This window comes from Lithobates pipiens, unplaced genomic scaffold, assembly GCF_037356315.1.
Source record: "Lithobates pipiens isolate NorthernLeopardFrog02 unplaced genomic scaffold, aLitPip1_a1.2 Scaffold_18, whole genome shotgun sequence".
Lineage (NCBI taxonomy): Eukaryota > Metazoa > Chordata > Amphibia > Anura > Ranidae > Lithobates > Lithobates pipiens.
Window position 1 is genome coordinate 484,193,284 of NW_027507758.1, and position 27,776 is coordinate 484,221,059.

Consider the following 27,776-nt stretch of genomic DNA (forward strand, 5'->3'; position numbering starts at 1 on the left):
TCATATTTCTAAAATAGTTTTCTTGTTTTTTTTTTTTTTTTTCATTTGCAATACCTCTTGCTCCTTCCATGAAAGCCCTTGCTATGGAGCTCCCTCAAAATTGTGTCCCTACTTTGTCATTCTGTCATATGTGCTTAGGGTTACCACTTGGCTGATATTTTACCAGCCTTGCTATAAATTGTTATTAGAAGGAAAAAGACCATAAGGTGTTTTTTTTCTTTGCCAGAAAAGGTGGCAACCCTATATGTGGCCCTGGAAACTACAGTCAGTTGTGCTCACACTGTGCTTGGACATGGACCACCGCTGCAACCATTTGGAATCTGGTCCAGTGCAATGATTTGAAGCTCAAGCAAGTGCATGTAGATCAGAAATGGCTGAAAGACTCTCAAGAGATCAGCAGCACTGACATGCAATAATTTAGGACATGCTGGGATTAATTTACTAAAATTGGAGCGTGCAAAATCTGGTGCAGCTGTCCATGGTAGCCAATCAGCTTCTAACTTCAGCTTGTTCAGTTAAGCTTTGGGAAAAAATCCTGGAGGCTGTTTGGCTTCTATGCACAGCTGCACCAGATTTTGCACTCTCAAATTTTTTAAATCACTGTGCTTTAGCAAGCTAATTGTAATCCAGTTAAAGTGTACGTCTACTTTCAGAGTAGTGAATTATGGTGATCACAGGAGACTACAATTTGCATGCATTGAGTGCATGGAAGATATTTCCAGTGACTTTTTGAAAACCAATGGTTGACGTATCTGTCCACGTTTGACATTTTGTTTTCACACTCTTCAATTGGTTATTGAGCCACTTACCCATTATGTTATTAATAATCAGTATGTGCAAAACCTTGCCACTGATATCCTGATATGTTCTATACATTACAATATGTAAACTGCGTGATTATATTGGATGCACATTTCTAAAGATTTGTAAATCCTGGTATGATTTTGTCTGCATTTCCTCTCTTCCAGTTCTAACAAAAATAAGAGAAGGATAATCTCCCAGATCACATTAATTCATTTGCCCTTCATGTGTATAGGCACTTTAACAAAACAGATGAGTGGAGATGAGTCAGAAAAAAACATGATCTACTCTCTCCTGTCCTGGCTCAGACATCCATCTCTCTAATGTAGCTGGCTGTACAGACAGATTATAGAGATCAATAATTGCTATGTGATTATACGTCTCTTTCTTTTTCACTGGTTCAAAAGAGAGAAAGACAAAAAGAAAAAGAAAACCTTTTATATAGTGCACTAATCAGCCATATTTGATTGTTTTCATTTTTTTATTGACAATAATCTGGGTGTGTATGGGACACAGATGGCTTTTGATAGATGGCTTGATTCCCAGCGCCTAGGGCAGTGATGGCAAACCTTGGCACCCCAGATGTTTTGTAACTACATTTCCCATGATGCTCTTACACTGTAGATGAGCATCATGGGAAATGTAGTTACAAAACATCTGGGGTGCCAAGGTTCGCCATCACTGGCCTAGGGTGATCATACGATGGCCACCCCAGAAAATGTATTCAGAACTTACACTATCTCCAAGCGCTTGGCTGAAAAATCACGATCAGTCACACAATATTTGGCATTGCCTCTTAAAACATTTTGACATAACTGTGTATTGCACACACTGAGAAAAGGGACTAAATCGAGGGGGACGAGAACAAAAATGGAGCTGTTGCTGACAACAACCATACAGATTTCCCCTTACAATTTATGGAAAAATGAATAAAGAATTCTGATTATTTTCTATGGATAAAAGCTTAAATGCTATCCTTGTTGCCCCCCACACCCCTTCTCATTATAAATGACATAGAAAACAGATCAAAAGGTTCAACTGATAGCCAGTTATGAAAGGTGATATGCTGTGACCGAATATTCATTGGTTATTTAAACTTGAAAAACTTTTGATAATATTAACCAACTGTAGTAATAATTAATTTCTGGACTCTGAGTGAACCAAATTGTTAATGCTTGCCAGATGAAGTCCAGAGCAGAGTCCAGACCATCACAACTGGGAACTGACCAGGTGTAAATGCTGGAAAACAGCGGTGAATGCCAATGATGATTAACCTGCCTACACGACAGCAAATGTCTCATTCTACTTATATAGTATATCCAAATGGCTCTGTAGGAGGGTGCATGCGTTACACTTTAACAATGTGAGCTGGTTGATGTCTGTTGCTGTGGACTCTCCAGAGTCAATGAAAGGGAATACTTGTGACCTCAAGTGGCTTAGTAGCTTCAATTAATGTTAATCAATATCAAAGAATAAACACATCTGAGTATTATCCCTCATCCCCCTATGCTTTAGGTCTCATGCACAATGGTGATTTTGATAGGGGCAGAAGGCACAGGCGCACCATCCAGGCCAGCTGCTGCCAGTCTGTTAAATTCTATGAGAGTTTGAAAGCTGCTGTGGCTGGATGAGGCTGGACAGTGTACTAAGTTATATTAACATCTATGGCGGTATGTGCCCAAAGATAAATGCTGGAATACAAGAAGTCTGTGTTCTACACATGTATCCTGGATACATACTGGTCTAAATGTTTGTAGCACCCTCCTAGATAGGTGCTAGGATTAGATAGGCAGCACCCCGGCTAAGTGGTTAGCCATTCTGCCTAGCAGCACTATTGTCGCTGATTTGAATCCCTACCATGACACCACCTGCCTGGATGCCTGGAGTTTGCATGTTCTTCATATGCCTGAATGAATTTCCTCCAGGTACTCTCTGGCTTTCTTCCCATACTCCAAATACATGCTGATAGGTTGCTTGGAACCTGCCAAATTGTCCTAAGTACAGTATATATATATATATATATATATATATATATATATATATATATATATATATATATGTTTATTAAGGACCTTAGATTGTAAGCTCCTTGAGGGTAGGGACTGATGTAAATGTTCAATATATATATATATATATGTGTGTGTAAAGCACTGTGTAAATTGATGGCGCAATATAATTACCTAAAATTAATAATAAATAAGATCGATAGCTTAGTGTTGGCTCACAGTGTTTTTGAATTTAGCTTGTTACACTGTAGTCAGCGTGGCTGCAATTGCTGTGTTAGGTAAATTTAGTTGCTCACTGCATTCAGTGTAGCTGCATTTGACTAGTTAGGTCTCCTCAGGGTTTACTCAGTCTGTTTACTCACTCGGCTGTTCAGCAAACCTGTGAGAACTTTCTGGATCATATGAGTTGTGGAAATGGCAGCATGAATATTTTATACAGCAACCAAAAAGTCCATATGTCCCTTTATGTCAAAAGTGATTTTAGACCAACTAGAAAACAGTGATAATAAATTAGAATCGCTTGCAGAATTGTGCGATAGCGATTTGTGGGGAAATCCGTCATCAAACGCTAAATCTAATGACAGCGACAATTCTGCAAATGAGCAAATTTCAGTGTTTTCGGATTTGATTACATTATTGAATAATTTTTATTATTATTTATTATCATTATTTATTATATTATACATTTTATCATACCCGGGATGTCTACTAGACTCTTGTTATTCCTAAGAATTGCAGGCAAATATACAATATATATCTACAATATAAAACGCCAAATTTCCATGCAACATAATTGTACCGCTTTCAGCACCTAAAATCAGAAGTAATCATAGAGGGAGGTTAATGGGGACACTGGCTGGTGTTCAGAAGAGCTTAGTCCATCTAATCCTCTGTAAAAGGGACTCTGCACTATTGGCTCTAAGACAGGAGTTTTCAGTTAACTTCTACTACCGCAAAGATAAAGTCCACTGTTGCAACCATGGACTTTATTACAGTTTTTCTAGAAAGAAAACCCAGTCCTCAAGATGTATATAGTTCTTATTTTGGAGTATCCCACTCAATTCCCTCAACCCTTTTCAAGTTGTCAAAAAAAAACAAAAAAAAAAACAACACCACTAGAGTGGTCATTGGAGAAATGTGTGAGTGAACCTATGTGCCTGGCTGCAGGGCAAAACTTTTGGGGAAGACAATATTCCAGCCTCTCCTATGGTAGTAGCACTACATGTTAGTAACACTAGGTGCACCCTACAGCAGCATACCAGCCTGCCCGGTGCATCTCTGCTATCCACCCACATGAAAATGCCAGGATCTCATGCACAGGAGCTAAATACCCAGTGTGCATGAGACCATAACAACGTCAGCCCCAGAAGGATTTACCCCCTTCCCGACCAAGCCCTTTTTTGCAATACAGCACTGCGTCATTTTAACTGACAATTGCGTGGTCATGAGAAGTTGTACTCTAACAAAATTGATGTCCTTTTTGTACCACAAATAGAGCTTTTTTGGTGGTATTTGTTCACCTCTACAGTTTTTATTTTTTGTGCTAAAAACAAAAAAAGAGCGAACATATTGAAAAAAAATACAATATTTTTACTTTTTGCTATAATAGATATCCCCAAAAAAATATAAAAAAACAAACTTCTTCCTCAGTTTAGGCCCATATGTATTCTTCTACATATTTTTTATGATTTTTTTTTATTAGTAATGGCGGCAATCTTCGATTTTTATCGTGACTGCGATATTGCAGTGGACAGATCAGACACTTTTGACACTATTGTGGGACCATTGGCATTTATACAGCCATCAGTGCTAAAAAAATGCATTGATTACTGTGTAAATGTCACTGGCAGGGAAGGGGTTAAACACTAGGGGCCGATCAAGGTGTTAACTGTGTTCCCTCAGCATATTGTAAATGTGGGGGGATGGGCTCACTATAACATGACAGAGATCACTACTCCCGATGACTGGGAGCAGTAGACTCCTGTAATGTTGCTAGGCAGAACAGGGAAATGCCTTGTTTACATTTCCCTGTTCTGCCTTTCTGTGTCGCGATTGCGGGCCACCGGTGGACACCGGGTCCACGGGACCCGTGGGCATGCTCCAGTGGCACACACATGCCCCCCTAGCTGCTGATGACACAGTGATGTATGGGTATGTTGTTTTGCACACCCATGCCACTTTCCCGATGTATATCAGCGTAAGCTGGTCGGCAAGTGGCAAAAGAAAGTATATCCCTATATGATCTTTATAGATAATAATAAATGTATAAAATACTTGATTTTTGCAAGTTAAAGTGTAACTAAAGGCAAAATACGTTCTTCTGTTTTTGACAGAGTGGAGAGGGAATAGAACACCGGTCAGTTTTTATTGCTGTCTTTGCCCCAAATAGGAAGATTCATCCTCTCTCTTTGTCCTGTTTGCCATTAGAATTGAAAATGAAAGAAAGAAAATCACAAATTTTGGGTTGTCCCTAGAAAAATTAATAGAAGGGAAATCTTCCAATGGGGACACTAGTCCTGATGACCTGGGGGTTCCCAAGGGATTCCCTTAATTTGTGGGGATTTCCCCTCACTTGTTGTTTTGGCTATAGGACAGGAAGTTAAGGTAAATCTCCCCAATGTGACACAGATGACAAAAAATAAACCAACGGCTGTTATAATCCCCCTTACTATATCCAAAATGTAAAAAAAAGTTTTGCCTTGTTCTACTTTAATGAAAAAACTAAAACTTTAGAATTTGGAAACAGAGATATTTTTCATGTTTTACAGTACAGAGAACTGTATCAGAGATATTTTTCATGTTTAGTGCATGCATAGTGACCAATATGTAAGAGTAACAGAGATCCCAATACTTGCCCTGACAATGCCACCTTCGTCCTTTCTCCCCAGAAGGCTTGTTGGCAGGAGAAGTTAGCTTGTCTGTCACTAGATGACTCTGGTCCCATTAAAATATGGTAAATGAAACATTGTAATTGGGTGTTAGGTCCCCTTTTAGAAAGGTCCCTCCTTAGTGATGTCGTGGGTGTAGTCAGTGCCATATGAATGCCAGTTGTGGCAGGGGCCCTTCCTAGCTGCTATGATGTACCCTCCTACGGAATTGACATAAAAGGCCCTTAGTAGGGCTTAAATCTCAGACAAGGTGGTATAGGACACAGAAGCAATGGCTGTAGTTGCCCTGTCTCCCTGCAGCGGGGTGCATAAGGCTTTTAAAGCCAGGCTAAAGTGAGTAATGGTGAAGCTCGGGAATGAGTGTGCTCTCTGGGAGCATGCCTGGCGGGACAGAGCTATAGAAGGGACTTTGGGAAGAGACTGGTATACTAATGGGAGCACCTTGATCCTACTTGGCGATAGAACCTAAATGTTGTGGACGTAGTATACAAATGTTTAGGCAGGTTGAAATATGTAGTTGTAGTGATTTAGTGGCTGGCCAGGCCAGGGAAAATGGCCTATTGTAAGCTCAATTCACAGGATTTTGTTCCTAGTCAACCCACCTGTGGTATAAAAAGGGGGATGGCTGAGGTCCAAAAAGGCGGGTTTCAATGGGTCCAGGATTTACAGCATCATCTGTGAGTGCAGTCATTGGTGCTATTGAAGAACCAGAATTTGTGGAGGACATCCAAATCATGGACAATGCCGTAATTGAATCTCACCTCATGGAGGTATTCCTTGGCCACCAGGTTATCTCAGTTAGGAGTAGGGACAGGATGTTGAACTGTTATGCTGCACTTGTTCAGTAAAGTTATATTTACTGTTATGAGCCTGGTCTGAATTTATTCAATGGGATGCATGTTGTTTCTGCTGTATTCCAAAGAATCTGGGCCTCTAAAGCACTATGGGGTATGAAGTAACACAGTTACAAAATCGTTCACTCGGCAAGAGAAGAAGAGAAGTGTATTTGCTATGGTCGCTATATAAAGGAACAAGCTGCAAGCAACCAGTCATTAACCATGGTACTTGGTAAAGTGACAGATCATCTGGTAGCGAGGGGGTCGATATTCTTGCTCCCTCTCTAGCAGTTGGATTCCAGTGGCAATTGGATCTGATCCCAAGTTGTAAAAATCTATGACCTGGTCATGAGGTACGAGAAAGGAAAGAGTTAAGTGAGCGCACGCATAAGGTCCGTGCTCAATGCCCCCATTCTATTACTGGGAGGTAACAGAGGTACACTTCACTGGTAGAGTGGGCACAGGCACAGCATTTCCCTCCTAATGCAAACACACAAGTTACAGAGTGTACTAACATGGTGCTTTTCAGGGAAACTATGTTTGTTTATTATTGCACGCAGTGAAGGCTCATTTCTAAGTCGGGGAACTGCCTTATTGTTAGATTTTTCACATGACCGCAAGTACATCCACGTGCACAGGTGCAGATGACCCCGCCCACACAGGAAAGTGACCCCAAACCTGTAATGGCTAAAAAGATATGTTGTGTTCTGAGAAAAAATGAACTACAGAATGTCTATTCCTGTGTATGGCATTCTGCGATAAAAAAAGCCTGCTCAAATGACACTATTTCAGATGTCATGGAAATCTTTGTGAAGGTATAGTAAAGTGCAGAAAATGCATTTTATTTGTGGACATTCCTTTATTCTTATACTGTTACTAAGGATGATCTTTTTAAAATTAAAATAATAAACATGTTGTACCCAACTGCTCTCTGCAATGGTTTTGCACAGAGTTGCCCTGAACCTCCTCTTCTGGGGTCCCCTGCCGGTGATCTTGGCTCCTCCTCTTCTTTGTGTGCCCCCATACCAAGCCATGTTACATAGACACGGACAGCAGGGCTTAGCCACATCTCTGCTTCCTCCTCACTGCAGTTGATTGAGATCAACAGGAGTCAATGGCTCCTGATGCCACCCGAGTCCCTGTGTAATGAGGAAAAGAGGGGAGAATAGATACAGCCATGCACAATGCTGAATCTCCTCTCTCCTCTCGTCCCCTTCACACAAGGAAGGGGGAGGACAAAAAGCTATAAAATATAAAATATTTTTTTACCATAATGCAGGGAATACATTAAAGGTAAAAAAAAAAGTTTTGGTTTCAGAACTACTTTAAATATTAAGGCCTAAGGTCAGAGTGTCAAGAACAGGCCTATGGCCAGGAGTATGACACAATAAGGCAGGGGTACCATCAGCAACAAGTGGGTGAAAGCAGGGCAGGGCAGAGTCTTACACAATCTGGAGCCAATATCGAGCCAATTGCAGCCCCCTTTACAGGCCAGTGTCATCATCTAGGGCCCACACCTACTTTCTGGACCAAGATGCTGGTTTAAAGTTGGCACAGTCATAGAAGTCAGTGAAAGGAAATCTGTTATGGTAAGAAAAAATCCTAATGATAGATGATCTGCAATAGATGATCTCTTATACTCACCTCTCCAGTGGCCATTATCTCGACTCTATTCCAACGCTGTAGCCTCCATTATTGTCCCATTGACACTTCTGGGAGTGTCAGATATCTGTGTCACCCACCAGTCTTGTGGTGCAGAAGGGGTCAGAGGACAAAATCACATCCTGCAGCAGACCGATAATATCATTTTTCTAGATTCCTTCTTTCAGGCAGACATTAAGGGCTTGATTTACTGAAGGCAAATAGACCCTGCACTTTGCAAGTGCAGTTGTTCCAAAGCTAAAACAAGGTAGAGATTCCCTTTGTAAAGAATACCCAATTGTGTGCAAGGAAAAATAAAAAAAAACACTGTATTTTTGCTTTCACATGATTGGATGATGGACGTTAGCAGAGCTTCTGCTCATTTACTAAGCTCTGAAGCAACTGCTCTTGCAGAGTGCAGTCTATTTGCCTTTAGTAAATCAACCCCCTAGAGCAGGGATATGCAATTAGCGGACCTCCAGCTGTTGCAGAACTATAAGTCCCATGAGGTATAGCAAGACTCTGACAGCCACACGCATGAGACCCAGAGGCATGATGGGACTTGTAGTTTTGCAACAGCTGGAGGTCCGCTAATTGCATATCTCTGCCCTAGAGACTATGCCTAGGCCACAGCACAAGGACTACTTATTCTTGCTAAAAGGTACAGTTTTCTTTGGAAAAATGTAAAGTGCCAAATCAGGAATTTATTATTGCAGACATGCAAAGTTACATGAAATCAAATCTGAAATATAACATATTACTATTTTACATACTCCTTTTGAGCAAATGGGTGATGCTTTAGCCTCCTATTAACATTTCATAGCTCTTAGTTTGAATGTTTGATAAAAGAGGAATGTTTTTTGCACAGCTTATGACTCATCTGCATTGGTTCATCCCTTATCCAATGACTCATTCCAAAGTTTCCAAAGCTGAAATCCAGGATAAACAAATGTGATTTAAATACAAGAGCCATGTGTGCTATTACTGGATTCTCGGTGTCCTTTGTATATTTCTTCTCAATCTGTGCAGTGATACAAAATTAATCACTTCTGCACTGTGCCTCTGTGCAGGTGTTTGCCTGCTGTTTTCTCTCCTGGTGTAGGGTGATTGGTCGTGTATCTGCCCCATTGTAGTTTTCTAACTGCTACGTCCCACCCACAACTCTATCCTATCTTCACAGGCTATGCCCAGCACAGTGACAGTGTAACCACATTTACACCAAAATATCTAGGTTTGCCAAGGTCTTTTGCGATCACAAAGTGGAATTCAATAAAAAAAAAAAATCAAACAGCTGCCTTCTTAGCTAGCCCATAGTATTGAGGGAATTCTTTATCATGTAATAAATGTTTACTAGAATAAAACTGAACCCAAACCGATATCATTTTTCTTTAAAGGGTTTGTTAACCCATCCACACAATCTATGCAAGCCCCTCTAATAGCACACTATGTCATTCGTTTTAAAAAACGAGTGCTGTAAATACTTAATGTCAGCTGTCTTCAGGCCGGTGTATCGTCACATATGGCAACCCATCACCCGTTGAAGTGCGAATGTACGATACTGTCATATGTGTTCCAACACTTTTACGACAAAACAGCACACTAAAACAGTCAACTAACTTCAGATAGTGTGACAGAACTGAAGTTGAACTGCGCTTGCTCAGTTATTATGCCACTCCTAAGTCCAGGTTCATCCCCACCATCCAAGTGGACATACAGTTAGAATATAATAATTCCGAGTGAAGTGAGGCTTTGCCCAAAGCATGGTGAGCGAAGTGAGCCTGCGAGGGGCCCTGTTGCAAAGTGGTGTCTTACAATCAATAATTATACAGAAGAAGAGCTTGTCTGTTATCTTGTCTGTTATCTGTTATCTGACGATTTCTCTGCTCCGTATTGTCATAAAAACTTTTGGACCGCATATGGATAAGTTACGCATGCGCAGTGAGTAATTTCTCTGTGGAATGTCATTTTCGTAGCAAAATGTGATGGGTAGCCGAACGTCCCATCACTTGTGGCCGCTTTCCAGCTATGATACATGTCTTCTGAAGGAGGGGCTGTGATCTCTCTCTGACGTCAGTCGGGGAGATCACGTGGACACTCTGCTTCTCCGCAGAAGCAATGTATTGTAGCTGCAAAGTGGCCACAAGTCACATGATTGGCCTGAAGACACTTGATATTAGTTATTTACAGCTCTTGTTTTTTAAAACAAATGACACAGTGTGCTATACCAGGCTTTAATAGAGAGGCTGGCAATTAAAATTTAGCAAATTTATTTTACAAGAATAGCGGCGGGGAGGGGGGGCTGGGTGGAGCCGTGTCAGAGACAGACACAGGGGGGAATGACAGGCAGGAAGGAGGGGAGAGAGAGGAGAGCGGAGCAGGGCAGCCTATCACAGAGGGAGGCACTTTGACCTAGGTGATCAGGACGGAGCTGCCCTGGTTATCGTGGTCTGATTAGAGAGGGCATAATAGGGGGCAGATTACTTAGCATAAATGCTGTGCTGTGTAATCTGCTTTAAGGGACCAGAATATGCATTTATTTTTTTGGGTTAACAAACTTTTTAAGAACTAATGCCAGATACAGAAGTTTGCAGGGCTGGGGCAGAGCTGGCCAGACTCAAGCAGGTCCCTTCCATAATTACAGATGACAGGGACAAGTGGATTATTTATTGTATAGACACCATATCTCCTAGCTTAAAGAGGAAGTAAACCCTGATGGGTTTACTTCCTCTTTGGTTCCCTGCAAAGGTAAAGCATAATGGACTAGTATGCATCGCATAGTAGTCGATTATGTGTCAGTTACCTGACACAGGAGCCAGCGAAGTCACCGCTGTCCCCTTGTGTACGGAGCCTCCATCTTCTTGGTGGGGCTCGCTGCTCCGGTGCTGTCATTCGACAGAGCCGCAATGACGTCACTCCTGTGCACGGGAGCCACCACTCGCGGCATATCGAAGTTAACAGCGGCACGCTCAGTGCGCCTGCCCGCCGCTGTCTACGGCACATGCGCCGTAGACAGCGGTGCCTGTCTTTTGGCAAATATCTCCTAAACCGTGATGAACTATTTTCATATTACAGGTTTTAGTAACACTTCAAGCATTTTTGATCCCATAAACTTCAATGGAAACGCATGTAAGCATGCCCTGCTCTTCTACTCCTGAAGCTCATTACATGTGCAAAAACACCTGTAATATGCCTGAAAAACTCTAGTAAAATACTTGGGGGAAAAAAACGTTTCAGTATCACTAGGGATATTTCATACATAGAACAAAAATGTGAAAAAATGTCTGAGGCCTTAACCACCCTGTGACCCAATTATTAGTGATGCTTATCAATGCATAGCTGTATCCGTCAGTGACTGGGTGACTTGTGGGCAAAAGGCGGTGCCCAGCACTGTTCTAATTATTACATTTATAGACAACCAGATTACAAGCTCAGAGTATATCAAACCCAATTTTGTCACATGGTTAAAATGATCGAATAAGCACCACTTACGCTGCATTGAATGCAATATGGCCCAGTCCAGTCTCTGTACATGGATATTTGTCTGTACCATACAGCAGTATGAAAATACAGTACCAATTTTGCTTCATTTTAAGTTTCAAGTCAATTTTGTTTAGTCTTGGATAGAGTGGAGAGGGGTTGGAACTCTTGCCAGATTTTTATTGCTGTATGTGCCTCTCTATTTGTTTTGTTTACTGTTGTCAAAAGTGAAAGTAAAAGAAAATCCCAAATTTTGGGTTGACATCAGAACAGGAAGTGAAGGGAAATCTCCTCAATGGGACACAAATTGACAAAAAAAGAATTGACAAGGGTTAAAAAACCCTCCCTTTTTCTATCCAAAGCGAAAAGAAAAGTTTTGCCTTTAGTGACACTTTAAATCTTTCTTACTTTAGAGACTGACAAAACTGTTTTACTTACCTATTCTCTGAGCAATATCTGCAGCTCTCTCGCCCCAAATACCTTTGGTAGCAACAAGTACTACTTCCCCTTTTTCCACAACGTTAAAGATGGCTGTCTCCATAGCGCAATGGCCTGATCCACTCACAGCCAAGGTCAGGTTGTTCTGTGTCTGAAAGGCATACTGTATTCCCAGCTTAATGTCATCCATTATCTGCAAAATACAATACAAGGTGTTGGTAAGTATAGAACCACTAAATCCAGGCAAACATTTGAAGTACTTTAACAGAGGTATATTTTGCTTATTACTAGGCACTTTTGAATGCAAAGTCCAAAAATCTGCATTAAAGTTTAATGACAAGTGATCTAAAGTTGCAGCTGGCGTATCCTTTATTTCTTCCATTAAAATGTACAGTATGGCATCATTCCCAGGTTCTAGACTAAAGGGGATGCATTGTAAGAGATTACAACAGGCCTGAAGGATCTGGATGGCTTCCTCTATTGTCTTTAGTCCCTGTTCACATCGGTACGATTTTACATGTGATTTGACATGACAAATCGTATGCCAAAACGTAGCCTATTGCCCGCAGCGGCACTGTCCCATTAGTGTGACGTCGACTTTGAGATGCCGCACAGGTTTCCATAAGTAGTTCCTGCACTACTTTTCGTGACTTGGGGGGGGGGGGGGGCAATTTCAATAGACATCTGTGCATGAACCTGCACAGATACTTTCAAAATGCCCCACAACTTGCACTGAAATGTGGGTTTGAAATCATGTGAGTTCAGCTGAACTTGCACAACTTCAACCCAGCATTCAGTGTGAACGTACCCTTAAAGTCAATGAAGGCAACTGAAATCACATGGCATCATTTATAGCCAATATGGCATCCTTACTTCAAGATAGGCTCTGCAGACCCGTCCCCAAAATCTACCACATGTCACTGTACATATTAAAGTTATTACATGGCTCACTAAACCAGCCTTTCTTCATTTTTTAACATGGGGGAACCCTTGAAATAACCCTTCGTGCTCAGGAAACCCTTGCTAATAATTACTATATCTACAGTTAAATGTAGGTTAGTGGAATGGTTACTAGGAAGATTGCTCCTTTGAGGTCATTGAGAAGAATCCATAAAAAGATCATTGTTGTCGGTGGTTACTCATCTGAGAGGAAGAAGTTGCTCATTGCTCAAAAAAACCCCCAACAAAACCCCTGGAGGAACCTTTGGGCTCCTCAAAACCCTGGTTGAGAAAGGCTGCACTAAACCAATATATCTCAGGGAGTCTAGCAGTTAGACCTACACATTTTTTTCATACCTCTGTACCTGACAGAGTCCTCTTACCTACCATGAGAGTCTCACTCTCTTTATTATATTTAACTAATGTTAAGCCACATTCACACGTCAGGGGTGGCTGCCAGCAAGAATAAGTAGATTCTAGATTGATACTCTGTACAAACCAATGGCTGGTGCTGCCACTATTCGCATGTACCTGTACATCTGACCCTGGATGCAGACAGTGTTTCTGCTGTGTTTTGGCCATATGCAAACTGACCTCAGCTAATGTTGCGATATCCAAAAAAATGTAGTTGTCTCTGAAGAAAACTATCCACAGATAAACTGTTGTGTGAATTCATCCTTATGGTATGGAGAATTCAGCAATTAGTGTGAGACTCCTTGGCTGGAAAATCTTCAGTGGTAATCTTTGACACCAGTGTTAATTAATATTAGGAGTGACATTATTGTAAATTGTGACCATCAATTCGGCCTAATGCCTTGTACACACGGTCGGACATTCCGACAACAAAATCCGTCAGATTTTTTCAGACGGATTTTGTCCTAAACTGGTGTTGCATACACACGGTCGGACAAAGTTGTCGGAAAATCCGATCATTCGGAACGTGATGACAGTCGTTCGTTAGGACGGGACTACGTTGGGGCTAGCCAATAGCTTTGATCTCGTAATTTGATCTAAGCATGCGTGGCACTTTTTCCGATCGGAATTCTCTACAAACGATCGGAGAAAGTCCAATAGAGCCCACACACGATCGGATTTTCCAACAATATAATCCGATCGGACCTTTTCTGCCGGAATTTCCGACTGTGTGTACAAGGCATAACAGTCAATTCAGGGTGATTTTTTTTAGTTATTTCGTTCTTATGAAGGATATTACTAAGAATGTGCCTCAAATATTAGTAACTAGCATTGTATTCTCCAAACCCACTATAAAACAGATCGATACACATAAAATAATGTCACTACTTGTTTATAGGCAGAGCTGGCCGTTCTAATTTACAATCGTTCAGTCAAAAGGTTACAGAAAAAGGTATTGCGATGTATTTGATCAGTGTGAAATGTTAATATACTCTAAATACCCTTCAAAAATGAGCTCCCATGCTGCTTCTTTTTGCTCTGCTGCTGTAGACACTGGCCTATGACTACTGTATAGTAAATACAGCTCTGGATGCCATCTCCATGAATATTACATTAGACCATCTGTACTCACACTACTAAGATCCATTTTTATAAATCTGTTATTTTTCAGAATCTTTTTCACAGCTGGTGAGTTGATGAAATAAACAAGAATTTTAAAAAACATGCAATAATGTTTGCATTTTTGATAAATGTTTCCCAGTGTTCAGACGTCCTTGTGTACCTTTTTGGGTCTAATCTGCAAAGAATGTTCAGACAGCGAAATTGGGAAATGTTTGTTACAGGGCGACACTGCTACGGTAAACATTTGAATTAGACCGTTTGTTATAATTGTTAAGTAATGGTTACAAGACAATATAATAACAGCTTTTTGTACTCAGCTATTCTCTGACTGCCCAGAATCTTCCCATGATTCTCTGGCCATTTGCATAGTTATTATCTAGAAGTTCCTTGGCTGAGCAGTGGCCAGTATTTTATTTTTATTTTTTTGGTTGTCGGTCTTATAAAACTAAATGAAAGCTATCTGAGCCTTCACATACTTTTGTCATACATGGATACATGCAGTCATACGTTGTTGTATACAGATTGTGTGTTTAAGCAAGAGATTACTACATGTAAGATGGTAACACTTAACTACAAAATTGTATATACATAAATTACTTAAATATACTTCCAATTATCACTTACATAAATTACATAATTACAAGTGGTTATTAATTACAAATTATTTAAATTAATGACCACTTACATCATTTCTTACATAAATTTCCAATAACCCAAATTCATGTGACTGATTTGAAAGGTTTTTGGGAAGAATTGTAAATTAGATAGACATGGAAACCAAGCTTTGTTATCATATTCAGATTGTTTACAAAATTATATTAAATAACAGCTACCAGCATTGCTTTATAGCTTCCAATTGGATAGGCATAGTATCCACAAGTATTTCAATTACCTTTGAAATGCTTTACCTTTATGACATTGTTACCATACTTTTGCCATGTATTTATTATGTGCTTTCTATGCATTTAGAACTGACCTGGAAGGAGGGGGGCCCTTACAATGGAGGAATGCATTTGAAATGCTGTATGTGAAGTGTGTAGGGGAAACTATAATCCATTCTGAGGATACATTGGAGCCTAATTCTACCCCATAACGTCAGATCTCCGTGCACTCATATTAACTTGTATAGATAAATAAAAGCAAAGTGCTAGCTAGCTGATCTCAGACTAATATGATTGGAATGGGGAAGGAACAGAATTTCTGTCAAGTTTTGAATTCTACCTTTTTCATAGTTTTCTAGATTTCCATTCAGGAAGTGAGGGGAAATTTTGGCCAGCGGCACACAAAAAAAGTCAAACACAATGTATGTAATGAGTCAGCCTTATCATTGTAAATTTGAAACAAACAGCTGGATGCAATAGGTATAGATATACAATAAACCCACAAATAGAAATAAAAAAGTAATTGCAGCATTCAAGCCAAGTTCAGGACCACACAAAGGTTCTAATCCTTCCCAATTGCTATTTGCTTCCCCATTGGGGAGATATTTCTCCATTTCCTTTCTGTGTGATACTCAATTCTGTCTGTCAACCATACATACACACAAACAAAAACTACACACATAAAAAACAGTGAAAGGTGAACTTGTGCTTTTAAGGTCTGTACTGGAGAATATTTAGCTAAACATAAAAGTCCCATCCAGCTACTGGTGTCTACAACTATAGACCCAGCAAAAGCATGTACAGGTTACTCATACCTCCTTATCTAAACTCCAAACCAACATCACCAAGCCTATATCATATTTTAGATGGTCTTTCCTTACCTGGTACATCTCAGGATGTAATGGACTGATTATTGGTAATGTTCCTGCCGCCTGAACACGAGGATACAAATTGGCAGGGCCAGGCCCCAGCATAAGCCTCTGTGGAACATGTATAGGAAGTAGAAGGGATTCCGGGACGCTAACAGACAGCAGGGAAGACATCCTTCTATGCTATTCAGTTTCTGGTGAGCATAGGTAACAAAGATTCACTGCTCGTTATATAGTGTCTTTATTAACAAAGCTGCTAAGTGACCCTTATCCTGTCATTACAGCTAAGATTGCATATTACATAAGGAACTCAGCACTGTAAGCACGTGAGAGCTTCCTTCACATCTCCAGGAATGATACTGTAACCTGCCATGGCATCTATGGAGAGGCTTTACTGCATCATCTGACATCATTATAGTAGTATATTTGGGCCACAGCAAATTCTTTCATCTGTGATGTCATTGTAAGCTATTACACAGTGCAGGAGGAAACACGAAGAGAATACACTTACGTCAGGGTCCCCAGAGAGACCCCCCCTTACATCAGGGTTGCCGGAAAGCCTCCTTACATTAGGGTCCCCAGAGGGCCTCTTCCTAAAATCAGGGTCCCCAGAGAGTCTCCCCCTTAAAATCAGGGGCCCCAGAGAGCCTCTCCCTTGCATCAGGGTCCCCAGAGAGCCCCCCACTTACATCAGGATCCCCAGAGAGCCTCCCCTCCCCTTGGGGACCACTGCAGAGGCTCAGAACTATGGGCCCCAGATTCGGGTCTATAGCCCCAAAAGCCACCCCCTAGAGGCGCCACTGAGTTGGGCCCCCGCAGTTGAGAAAAAGTGGTTGGGTTGTGATTTTCATTGCACCGAATACTGGCTGTGGCTTAAAGGGACATAAAGTGCAGGGGTTCAGGAATAATTTCAACAAAGTTCCCAGAATCTCAACAGTAATTCCACAAACTATCACCTGATTGCGGTTTTCTCAATCACAGAGAAATCCCTTCTTTCTGAGATTGGTAGTGGCAACCAAGCGAGTCATCTTCCTCCAGATGGTGGACGAGGCTAGCAGGACTGTGATTGTTTAGCAGTGGCAAAAACAGTCCTTCTCCTCCTGGAAAAAGGGAACCCCCCCTCCCCACAGTAGAACTGCACCCAATCTCTTCCCAATCACAAAAGCTGAAGATTGCAGCTACAGCAAGGTTAGACAACCAAATAATGTTTCCCATCTTTTACAATGTGTGGGCGCGCAGTGCCTCCCCCTCAGTGCAGGTGTGTTGTGGGGAATTCTGAGATTGGAATGCATTCGTATCTCACTGACACTTCCCTGTGCTGCTCTGCTGATGGAAGGGAGTCGAGTTATGACATAAGACGCTTTGCATGCCGCTTGCGGCACCAGTGCCGGGGGTTGCCAATCCATGTTCCAAAACATAATGAAATGCTTTGTAGAGCCCACAAAATCATGTACATCACCTTGCAGAGTCCACAAAATCATTCACCCCCTGCAGAGTTTGCAGAACCATTCATACTACTTGTAGAACCCACAGAAACATTTGCACCAATTGTATAATTTACAGATCTATTTGCACCACTGATCAAGCCCACAGAACTATCTACACAATTTGTTGAACTCCTGCCACTATTTACACCACTTGTAAAGTCTACAGAACTATCCATTCAAAACACTTGTAGAGTCTATAGAACCATTTATACCGCTGCTTCTGTTTTTTAAGAGGGGAACCCAGAGTAAATGATGAGAAAATGCTTCTGACACTGTGCTCACCATTCTATGATATCTCGATGGCAGGTAAATGGCATCATCCTTAGCACTGTGGAGGTCGAAGGGAGTATATATTTTCTTTTTCTCTTTAGATGTATTTCAATGGTTTTACTGGCTGGCAAGGGTTGTGTTGGGTACTTAAAAGATGGACTTTGCATTTAGTGCAAGGCCCACTTTAATTTTATGTTAATACATTTTCCTTTCTACCACGCTTTGCTTATCTCCCATCTTTGAGCCTATTTAGAACAGATCCTTGAATGTTATATAAAACATTGTGGACACAGACAGATGCAGACAGATTGCAGATTTTCACGTTTATGGCTTATTATAGTTTAACTGACCAGAATTTGTAATACAAGATAAGGAACTGGGGTGTTCATCGACACAAAGTAACAGATAGATTAGTCTTTACTTTATTTATTGTGTACTACTGAGCGCCGGATTGTGATTGGATGATAGGGAATATTTATTTATTACATTCTTGCTTTTTGCATTGTTTTTAAAGGAAACCTGTCATAAGAAAACATTGAGGCTGCTATTGCTGACCTATCTATCTAAAACTGATAAGTGTCTGACTGTCATGCTGACCTTCATTCTTCAATATTTTGAGTGACCGAGCTGATGTAGATGCAGGTATGGAATTCTGACTTTTCTCAGATTTTTCTGATCTGCATACTTGTTCTATGTCAGTAACCTGGACAATATTGAAGAAGACAGAAGTTCAGCATAACAACCAAGCAACTAAGGCTGCGTACACACGGGCGGACTGTTCGCCCAACTTTGTCCGCTGAACAGTGTTTCAGCGGACAGTCCGCTCGTGTGTGGGCTTCAGCGGACTGTTTCAGCGGACAGTCTGACGAACAAAGTTTTTCGGAATTTCCGTAAGACAGTCCGCTGAAACTTGGTTTCAGCGGACAGTCCGCTCGTGTGTAGGCTTGTTCGACAAACTAAGTTTCGCGCATGCTCAGACAGGATTTACACGGCGAAGGTTGCATTGCAGTGTATTGGACGTCGTATTTCTCGTCCCGTCGTACGTGCCGTTCACGTCATCGCGCACGCTTTCAGCGGACTGTTCGTTCATCGTGTGTGGTCAAGTCCGTTCATGCAAATTTTGAGCGGACTGTTTGTCGGATTGCTTGACGAACTTAGTTGGGCGAACAGTCCGCCCGTGTGTACGCGGCCTCACATTTTTCAGAAGGAGATCAGCAATGGTAGGCTTCATATTTCTTTTAAGACAGGTTTACTTTGAACATGTCTCCCTCTCACATCCATGATTAGAGTTTAAAATGGAACTATGGCAAAAATCATAAGTTACATAAATTATTCATAAATTATTGGGGTGTGCCTTTCCATTTATAGGGATGTTAAAGCCTGGATTGATGTTGCAAGTCCAGATGGATCTGTATATTTCTCCTAATGCCTCATATACCTGTTCTTTTTATAAAGGATGTCATTTACCATATGTGAAATGTGAATCCCCAGAGGTGCTCAAAAAGTGAAAGATTGAACCACCATAGTGTTTTCCATTAAACTTAAAACTTTAACTTTAAAGTGGAGTTCCACCCAGAAATGGAACTTCCGCCAATCTGATCCCCCCCTCCCCGTTGCAACATTTGGCACCTTTCGGAGGGGAGCGGATACCTGTCAAAACCATGCATCCACTCCCCCTCCGGGGAAAGATGGCTACAATTTTGTGCAGCGATGTACACAATGTCTAGCCCCCCCCCCCACTGCCTTCTGGGAGACACACAGGTCCCAGAAGACAGCAGGGACCATTCAAAAAGTTCAGAACAACTTGCGCATGCGCACTAGGAAACAGGTTGTGGAGCCGCAAGGGCCAATGGATGGGTTGGCTTCAGGTACTGACATCACAGGCTCCCTGGACAGGTAAGTGTCCTTATATTAAAAGTCAGCAGCTACAGTAATTTTTTTTCACCCAGACGGAACTTTGCTTTAAGTAAAAAACACAATCTCATGGTACTGTGCACTAGACTAGTGCACCACAGGTTAATAGCTTTACACTGTCCTCTTAAGGCAGGGGTGTTAAACTTCATTTCATCATGGGCCATATCAAAGGGCCAGTTGTATCTGTAAGACTATGGGGGTTATTTACTAAAGACAAATCCACTTTGCACTACAAGTGCAAACTACAAGTGCAAAGTGGACACTGAAATTGCACTTGGAAATAAAGTCGCTGTAGATCCGAGGGGGACATGCAGGGAAAATAAAAAAAACAGCATTTTAGCTTGCACATGATTGGATAATAAAATCAGCAGAGCTTCCTCTCATTTCAGATCTACCCCTCAAATTTACAGCGACTGCACTTCCAAGTGCACTTTCAGTGCAATTTCAAGTGCACTTTGCACTTATAGTTTGCACTTGTAGTGCAAAGTGGATTTGCCTTTTGTAAATAACCCCTTATGGATCTATTAGATACATAGGAGTACTTAGGAATACATGGCATACAGAGCGCAGAGTTCAGGGGTTAGCTGTGCACAGAGTTCAGGGTTGAGGAGTGCACTGCACACAGAGGGCAGGGTTTAGGGGTGCGTTATGTACAGAGTTCAGGGCTCAGGAGTGCGTTAAATACAGTGTGCAGGGCTCAGGAGTGCATTAATACAGAGTGCAGTGTTCAGGAGTGCATTACGCATGGAGTGAAGAGTTCAGGAGTGCACGGTGTGCAAGGTGCAGAATAAAGGAGTGCACTACGTACAGAGTTCAAAATTCATTAGTGCGTGGTGTACACTGTGAAGTGTTTAGGAGTGTGCTATTCGCAGGGTTCAGCTCTCTTTCAGAGGCTGTTCACATTTCACTTCCACCCCTTCTCTTCGGCTCTGACCGCTGCACTGTCCCCTTAAGGTGTGAATGGAAGCCACAATATGTATCACATAGACCATCACTGCGCCCTTGGCCTGGCTTTCTGTATGGCACACTGACATCACCGTTTCCGTCCCTTACGTGTTACGCCACTATCATGTGGCTTCATATTGTCACTATAGAAAATTTTCACTATAGATAATTTATGTGAAATACAAGTTAATATATATGCAAGAAGTCTGGACTGTCACAATTTTTTAAACCACACAGGACATTTTTGGGGTTTTTTTGGTTGTTTTTTTTATGGTCAAAAAATATGTGTATATAACTGCAGTTGTGTAACACAATTTAATATTTGCATACAGTGTGTGGAACACTTTAGGATTATAGCAGCTGCAGTGATGTTGGAATACTTTGAGATATTACTTCATTTTATTGAATTTTGGATTTCTTGGTGGTTGCGCAGGAGATTTATTTTTACTTAGCAATTTAATTTAGTTACCTGATTGCCCATTTCCTTTAACAGGCCAATACAGGCCAGCAAAAATGCCTGTTACAGGAGATGGGGCAAACCATATAACACTGACACTTTCAACAGTCTTACATTTATATACTGTAAACCTTTTTTTTCCAAAAGTAACAAAATGTTGTAACTAATTAAAAAGTGTTTTCTGGAGTGGGTCTCTAATTTGCCTTTTAGCTCTAGTTCCCACTAGTGCAGCTTTGAAATCTGCTTCACACCAGTGCAGTGATTTCAAAGCCGCTGATCAGTGCGATTTGCATCAGCGATTTCATTGTGGGTTGTGACTTCCTTTAACCAAAGTCAATGCAAGTCGCAATGAAATCATAACAAATAGAGCAGAAACCTTTTTCAAAGTCACTGCGACTTGAGCTGCAACAATTTGAACGTTAGAATTGGCAAAAATACAGTTCGACTTGTCAAATTGCATTGGTGTGAACGAGGGCTTAAAGTCTATTTTAAACTACAAGTCCTTCTAATGCTGCGTACATACGATCGAATTGTCCGGCGTACTTAGTCCGGCAAACAATCCAGCGGATAGTCTGGCGGACTTTCTACCGAATGGACTTGGCCACACACGGACGCACGGAAGGTCCGGCAATTGCTAGCGCGATGACGTACAGCACGTACGACGGGACTAGAAAAAGGAAGTTCAACAGCCAGTAGCCAATAGCTTCCTTTTCGTACTTCCTTCTGAGCATGCGTCATTCTTAGTCCGCCGGACTAGCACACTGACGAACGGATTGCCCGCTGAAACCCAAGTCCGGCGGAAAGATTGGGCTGCAAAACCGCCGGACTTTACGCTGAAAAAGTCAGCTGAAGCCCACACACGATCGGATTGTCCGGTGAAATGCGGTCCGGCAGACTACGCCGGACAATTTTATTGTGTGTACGTGGCATTAGATGACCCTGCCCACAGGGAGACAACACTGCTGTGTCATTAACCACTTAAGGGCCCAGCCTCTTTCTGAGATTTGTTGTTAACAAGTTAAAAACAGTTTTGTTTTGTTTTTTGCTAGAAAATTACTTAGAACCCCCAAACATTATACATTTTTTTTCTAACACCCTATGGAATAAAATGGCGGTCGTTGCAATACTTTCTATCACACCGTATTTGCGCAGCGGTCTTCCAAGGGCACTTTTTTGGGAAAAAATACACTTTTTTAATAAAAAAATAAGAAAACAGTAAAGTTAGCCCATTTTTTTTTTATATTGTGAAAGATAATGGTACGCTGAGTAAATTTATACTCAACATGCCATGCTTCAAAATTGCGCCCGCTCGTGAAATGGCGACAAACTTTTACCCTTAAAAATCTTCATAGGCGACGTTAAAAAAATTCTACAGGTTGCATGTTTTGAGTAAGAAAATAAGAAAACAGTTAAGTTAGCCCATTTTTTTTTTATATTGTGAAAGATAATGGCACGCCTAGTAAATTGATACTCGACATATCATGCTTCAAAATTGAGCCCGCTCGTGGAATGGCGACAAACTTTTACCCTTAAAAATATTCATAGGCGACGTTTAAAAAATTCTACAGGTTGCATATTTTGAGTAATAGAGGAGGTCTAGGGCTATTGCTCTCGCTCTACCTCACTTGTGTGGTTTGAACACTGATTTCACGCATGCGTTCGCTTCTGCGTGCGAGCTTGGCTGGACGGGGCGTGTTTAAAAAATATTTTTATCTTATTTATTTTACATTTTATTTTTTATTTTTAGACTGTTCTTTAAAAAAAAATGTCACTTTTATTCCTATTACAAGGAATGTAAACATCCCTTGTAATAGAAAAAGAAAGCATGACAGGACCTCTTAAACATGAGACCTGGGGTCAAAAAGACCTCAGATCTCATATTTACACTAAAATGCAATAAAAAAAAATGTCATTTGAAAAAAAAAAGCCATGGGCAGAAGTGACGTTTTGACGTTGCTTCCGTCCTGCAATGGTATGGAGATGGGTGGGGGCCATCTACCCCTCACTCGTCTCCATACTACTCACGGAAGAGGATGATTGCCTCCACCGCTGCCGATGGCTGAGTTAAGCGGCGGAGGGCACCGGAGAGTGGTGGAGGGGACCCTCTCCTGCCGCCAATAAAAGTGATCTTGTGGCAAATTCGCCGCAGAGACCACTATTATCGGAAACCGGACCGCCCGCTGAAGAAGAGGTTACTGGGGTTATAGCAGCTAGCTGCTGCCATAACAAAGATATCCCTCTTCAAACTGCTGACGTATATCTGTGTGCTGCGGTCTGGAAGTGGTTAAACTGCAGAGTGGACAGAATTGTCACAAAATTACAGGAAGTTGACAATTAAGGACCTACTGGTAGGATCAACAGGAAATAAAACTAAGTTGCAAATAAATTTATAAAAACAACAACTGCTGTGCTAATGCTAGTAAAAGACTGCATTGTATGCATCATTTTGCCAGAGTCCCCCTTTACATGTTAGCGGACTCCCAACCATTAGATTTGTGGCTTGATGATTTCTAATAGCATAACAAGATTGAACATATTAATACCGCCCTGATGGGTCTGTTCACAGGCAAAGACTGCTTGGACTTTCAGCAGTTTTCTTTTCTCACTTTCCGAGAAAAGTTTGAAAGATTTACAAAACAGATGAACTTCTGCTTACTTTGTCATGGCGGCATGAATTACATAAAGTAATGTTAATAGTTTTGTATGTGTTGCTTCAATCTGCCTACAGGGCTGTGACACTCCTTCACCTGACACATTCTATCAAGATAATAGACTATAACTTAGAGAAAAGGCACGTGTATAAATAAATACAAACCTAATTTCAATGTATGCAATTCATTATAAGTGTCAGATATATTTGAAATGTTAGACATTTATTTTTGCCCCAATATTTTTTTATATCGTGTGAAATACTTAGTAGGTTACAGACTTACCTGGAAAGATTCAGGGTGCATATGGCCAATGACATGGAGACCCCCAGCTGCCTGTATCCGTGGAGGTACATTGGAGGGCCCAGGGCCCAACATTAGACGTTGGGGCACCTGTAAAGGCTGCAAGAGGGCAGGGGGTGGAGGTATAGTTGAATGCGAGGACATCCTGACAGATGCTGACCGCTGAGCTGCACACAACAGAGTATAGGAGATACCTCTAACTGTCCCCTGCATCTCTATTAACCCTTGCCTGGACACTATTGGATGACAAACTGTGAACCTTTACCCAGTCTCTGTAAATGTGCAGCTCAGCTCACATTTGAAAGGGGTTTTTCTACCACCCTCCCTCTCTATCGATTTGTCACCCAGCGTCACTCCCTCCAGCACCAGGTCACAGGGGTCTGACCTGTGATCTTCAACACGGAGGACATTACACCTGTCCTCAGATAAAACAACAGCTTTTACGCTGTCAGACGTATGTCATCAATGAGTATATCTTATCAGTGACATGATTTTAGTTAATAAAAAATATAACCTGCTCATTAAAGGCAAGAGTTAAGTAGATTCATAACTGCTTTTTTCGTGTTGATGGAACATTTTTTGCGTGTGAAATCAACTGCTAATCTACGTTGTATTGTTTGTGTTTGATGGTGTGATGAATGTGCTTTTCACTAACTGATGCAAAAGTATAATGTTTAATGTTTCATTTGAAATGTCAGGTGTAGCTAGGTAATAAATAACCACTAGCTTACCATGTGGAAGCATTAGATAGTGGGTTTCATAGTTCTAGCATCATCAATTAAACTCTTATGCCACGTACACACGACCGGACTTTTTGACAGCAAAGGTCAGACGGGACGAATCCGTCTGACAATTCGATCATGTGGGGGCTTCATTGGACCTTTGCTGTCAGCAAATCCTGACGGACTTTAGAAATAGAACATGTTTTAAATCTTCCTGCTGGAACTCCACCGGACTCAGTTCCTAGCGGGAAACCCGTTCGTCTGTATGCTGGTCCGACGGACCAAATATGAGGCAAGGGTGGCTACAGCACCTGCCCACGAGAATGTTTCCAGTGCAATCCTATTGCGCTGGTTCTCAGCTGCAGGGTACTGTACATCTCACGCTCGCTGCGATAGGAAAAACACATTTTTTTTATTGCAGCGAGCGCGAGAGAGAGGCGACAATGTCCCTTAGGTCTGGTATGGAATTTAAGGGGAACCCCTATGCCTAAAAAACGGCGTGGGGTCCCCCCAAGGTCCATACCAGAGCCTTATCCGAGCACGCAGTCCGGCCGGTCAGGAAAGGGGGTGGGGATGAGCGAGCACCCCCCTCCTGAACCATACCAGGCCGCATGCCCTCAAACATGGGGGTGGGTGCTTTGGGGAAGGGGGCGCCATGCGGGCCCCCCCATCCCAAAGCACCTTATCCCCATGTTGATGAGGACAAGGGCCTCTTCCCGACAACCCTGGCCATTGGTTGTCGGGGGGCTTATTGTAATACGGGAGCCCCCTTTAATAAGGGGGCCCCCCAGATTCAAGCCCCCACAATATGTGAATAAGTATTGGGTACTTCGTACCCCTACCCATTCACCTGGGGGGCAAAAAGTGTCAATAAAAAAACACACTAGACAGGTTTTAAAGTAGTTTCTTAGGCAGCTCCAGGGGTCTCTTCTTACTCTTCCTCTCTCTTCTCCCGCTCTCCGATTCTTCTCCTGGGCTCCTCCACTAACTTCTGCTCTTTTGCCGCTCTTTTGCTAGTGGTGGCAAGGTCTTCTTCTTCCCTCCGGTCTTCTTCCCATGTTGACACAATGCTCTCTCCCTCTGCAATGCTGTGTGCACAGTGCTCTACGACTTATATAGGCATGGGGCAGGGTCACCCGCCCCTTATGATGGCACAGTCCTGGGGCATGCTGGGAAGAAGGGGAATTGTTTGCAATAGTCCTTTATTAAGAATCAGCCCATTCCCACAGTTGATCTGGGAGTAGTGTCCTGTCTTTATAAAGCACTGACCATTCCTGTAGAAGATGCGCCAGTGTTTAACTATCCCATAGATGTTTAAAATTCTTTCAAAGACCCGGCTTTCTCTGACAGGCCTTGCATTACAGCCTACCATGGTTAGTTTGTCAAATATTAGGGAAATGGATTAAAACCATCCAATTTACATGGATTTCCTGCATAGATGGGTTAGTGTTCATCTCTCTTCTTACCATATGAATCCTATCAGTGAGCATGTGGAGAACTCTTTGGTTGAAATGTTGGTCCGCCATGCAAGCATTTAAAGACTGTCTGCTGCACATGCCCATCGAGGTCAAATTGCCTTCTGGAGCTGCCTTGACACCCTTTGGGCATAAGATCCCTCATATAACCCAACAGAAGAAGCCAAGACCTCACGCTGGGAAGACACAACCCTTCTCTGTAGCCAAGAAGAGTTTGTTTTGTTACTCCCAAGCTTCAGATTCTAAGGCCAGACCCAAGTCAGTAACCCAGCTCAGCCAAAAACCACTGGTCTCTAAAGCCGGCAATAGATGGTTCGAATCTCATCCGGTTCAGCATGGACCGGCCGAGGTTAGAACTATTATGGGCAGGCTGATTGTACACAAGTGGATCCAACTATCGACTTGGGTACAACCAGCATGCTCGATTTACAGCAGCCGTTGGCAATAAACATTGTGTTCTCCCAGCAGGGATGGCTCCCAGTGCCCTCCCCCCACCAGGAGAACACAATAGCTCTGGGGAGGGATTCCTCCATCAACACTGACTATGTTGATGTGGGAATTGGAGCGATCATCTATGAACTGCCTACATTCCCCAGACCTGCAGACAACTCCTCTTTGACATGAAAGGACACTCTCACTTCCCTTAGTGGGGGGACACCTGTTAGCCTTTGTGGACACCTGGATAGACAGCACCTCAAGTGCCTGGGTATGGGAGGGGGTTTCGAGGGAGTTTCCTGAGAAACCAAAAGCCTTGCTGTGGCAACAGAGGTAACAATAATTCTGTTGTGGGCATAACTACATTCGAGCCTTGTCTGCGGGGCCGTCTTTAAGGCAGGGCAAAAGGGGCAGCTGCCCTGGGCCCCATCATTGTTGTGGGACCCAAAGCAGCTGCCACATGCTTGCCAAATACCTTGGTTTAAATTCCCTTATCCCCTGAAGTTTTAGTGCCATGCTGTGTCCCGATATCTAAGTGTGAAGTTCTGTTACTAATGCTGCCCAGCTCTGCCCTATTGCCGTGTACAGATGACTCACCTGCAGACACTGTGTTCACATGTAAATAACCTGCATTCATATGTAAATAGTGGCAACATTAATATGTAAAGAGCCACGAATCGGCTGCATTGATATGTAAATAGAGGCAGCATTCATATGTATACCATACCCCCCTGAGGGCATACAAGTCCTGCCTACAACTGTGGTCATTAAGCCTAACATCAGCCTGTTCTGCAAAGGTAAGTAAATT

General features: G+C 42.1%; 1 protein-coding gene across 2 annotated transcripts in view; it reads right to left on the bottom strand.

The window, feature by feature from the left end:
- AGXT (alanine--glyoxylate aminotransferase) overlaps nucleotides 1–24,616 on the bottom strand; it is a 42,396-nt gene extending 17,780 nt beyond the window's left edge. Inside the window, exons 1-2 of one of the 2 annotated variants that reach the window (XM_077488462.1) lie at nucleotides 24,319–24,616; nucleotides 12,088–12,280 (exon numbers count right to left, since the gene is read on the bottom strand). In XM_077488462.1, the coding sequence (XP_077344588.1) occupies nucleotides 12,088–12,280; nucleotides 24,319–24,549 (424 nt within the window). In that variant the 5' untranslated portion in view covers nucleotides 24,550–24,616. Of the gene's footprint in view, nucleotides 1–12,087; nucleotides 12,281–16,324; nucleotides 16,514–24,318 lie in introns of those variants that run through there. The other variant, XM_077488463.1, reaches the window with a different exon arrangement.
- Nucleotides 24,617–27,776: the final 3,160 nt, after the last annotated feature.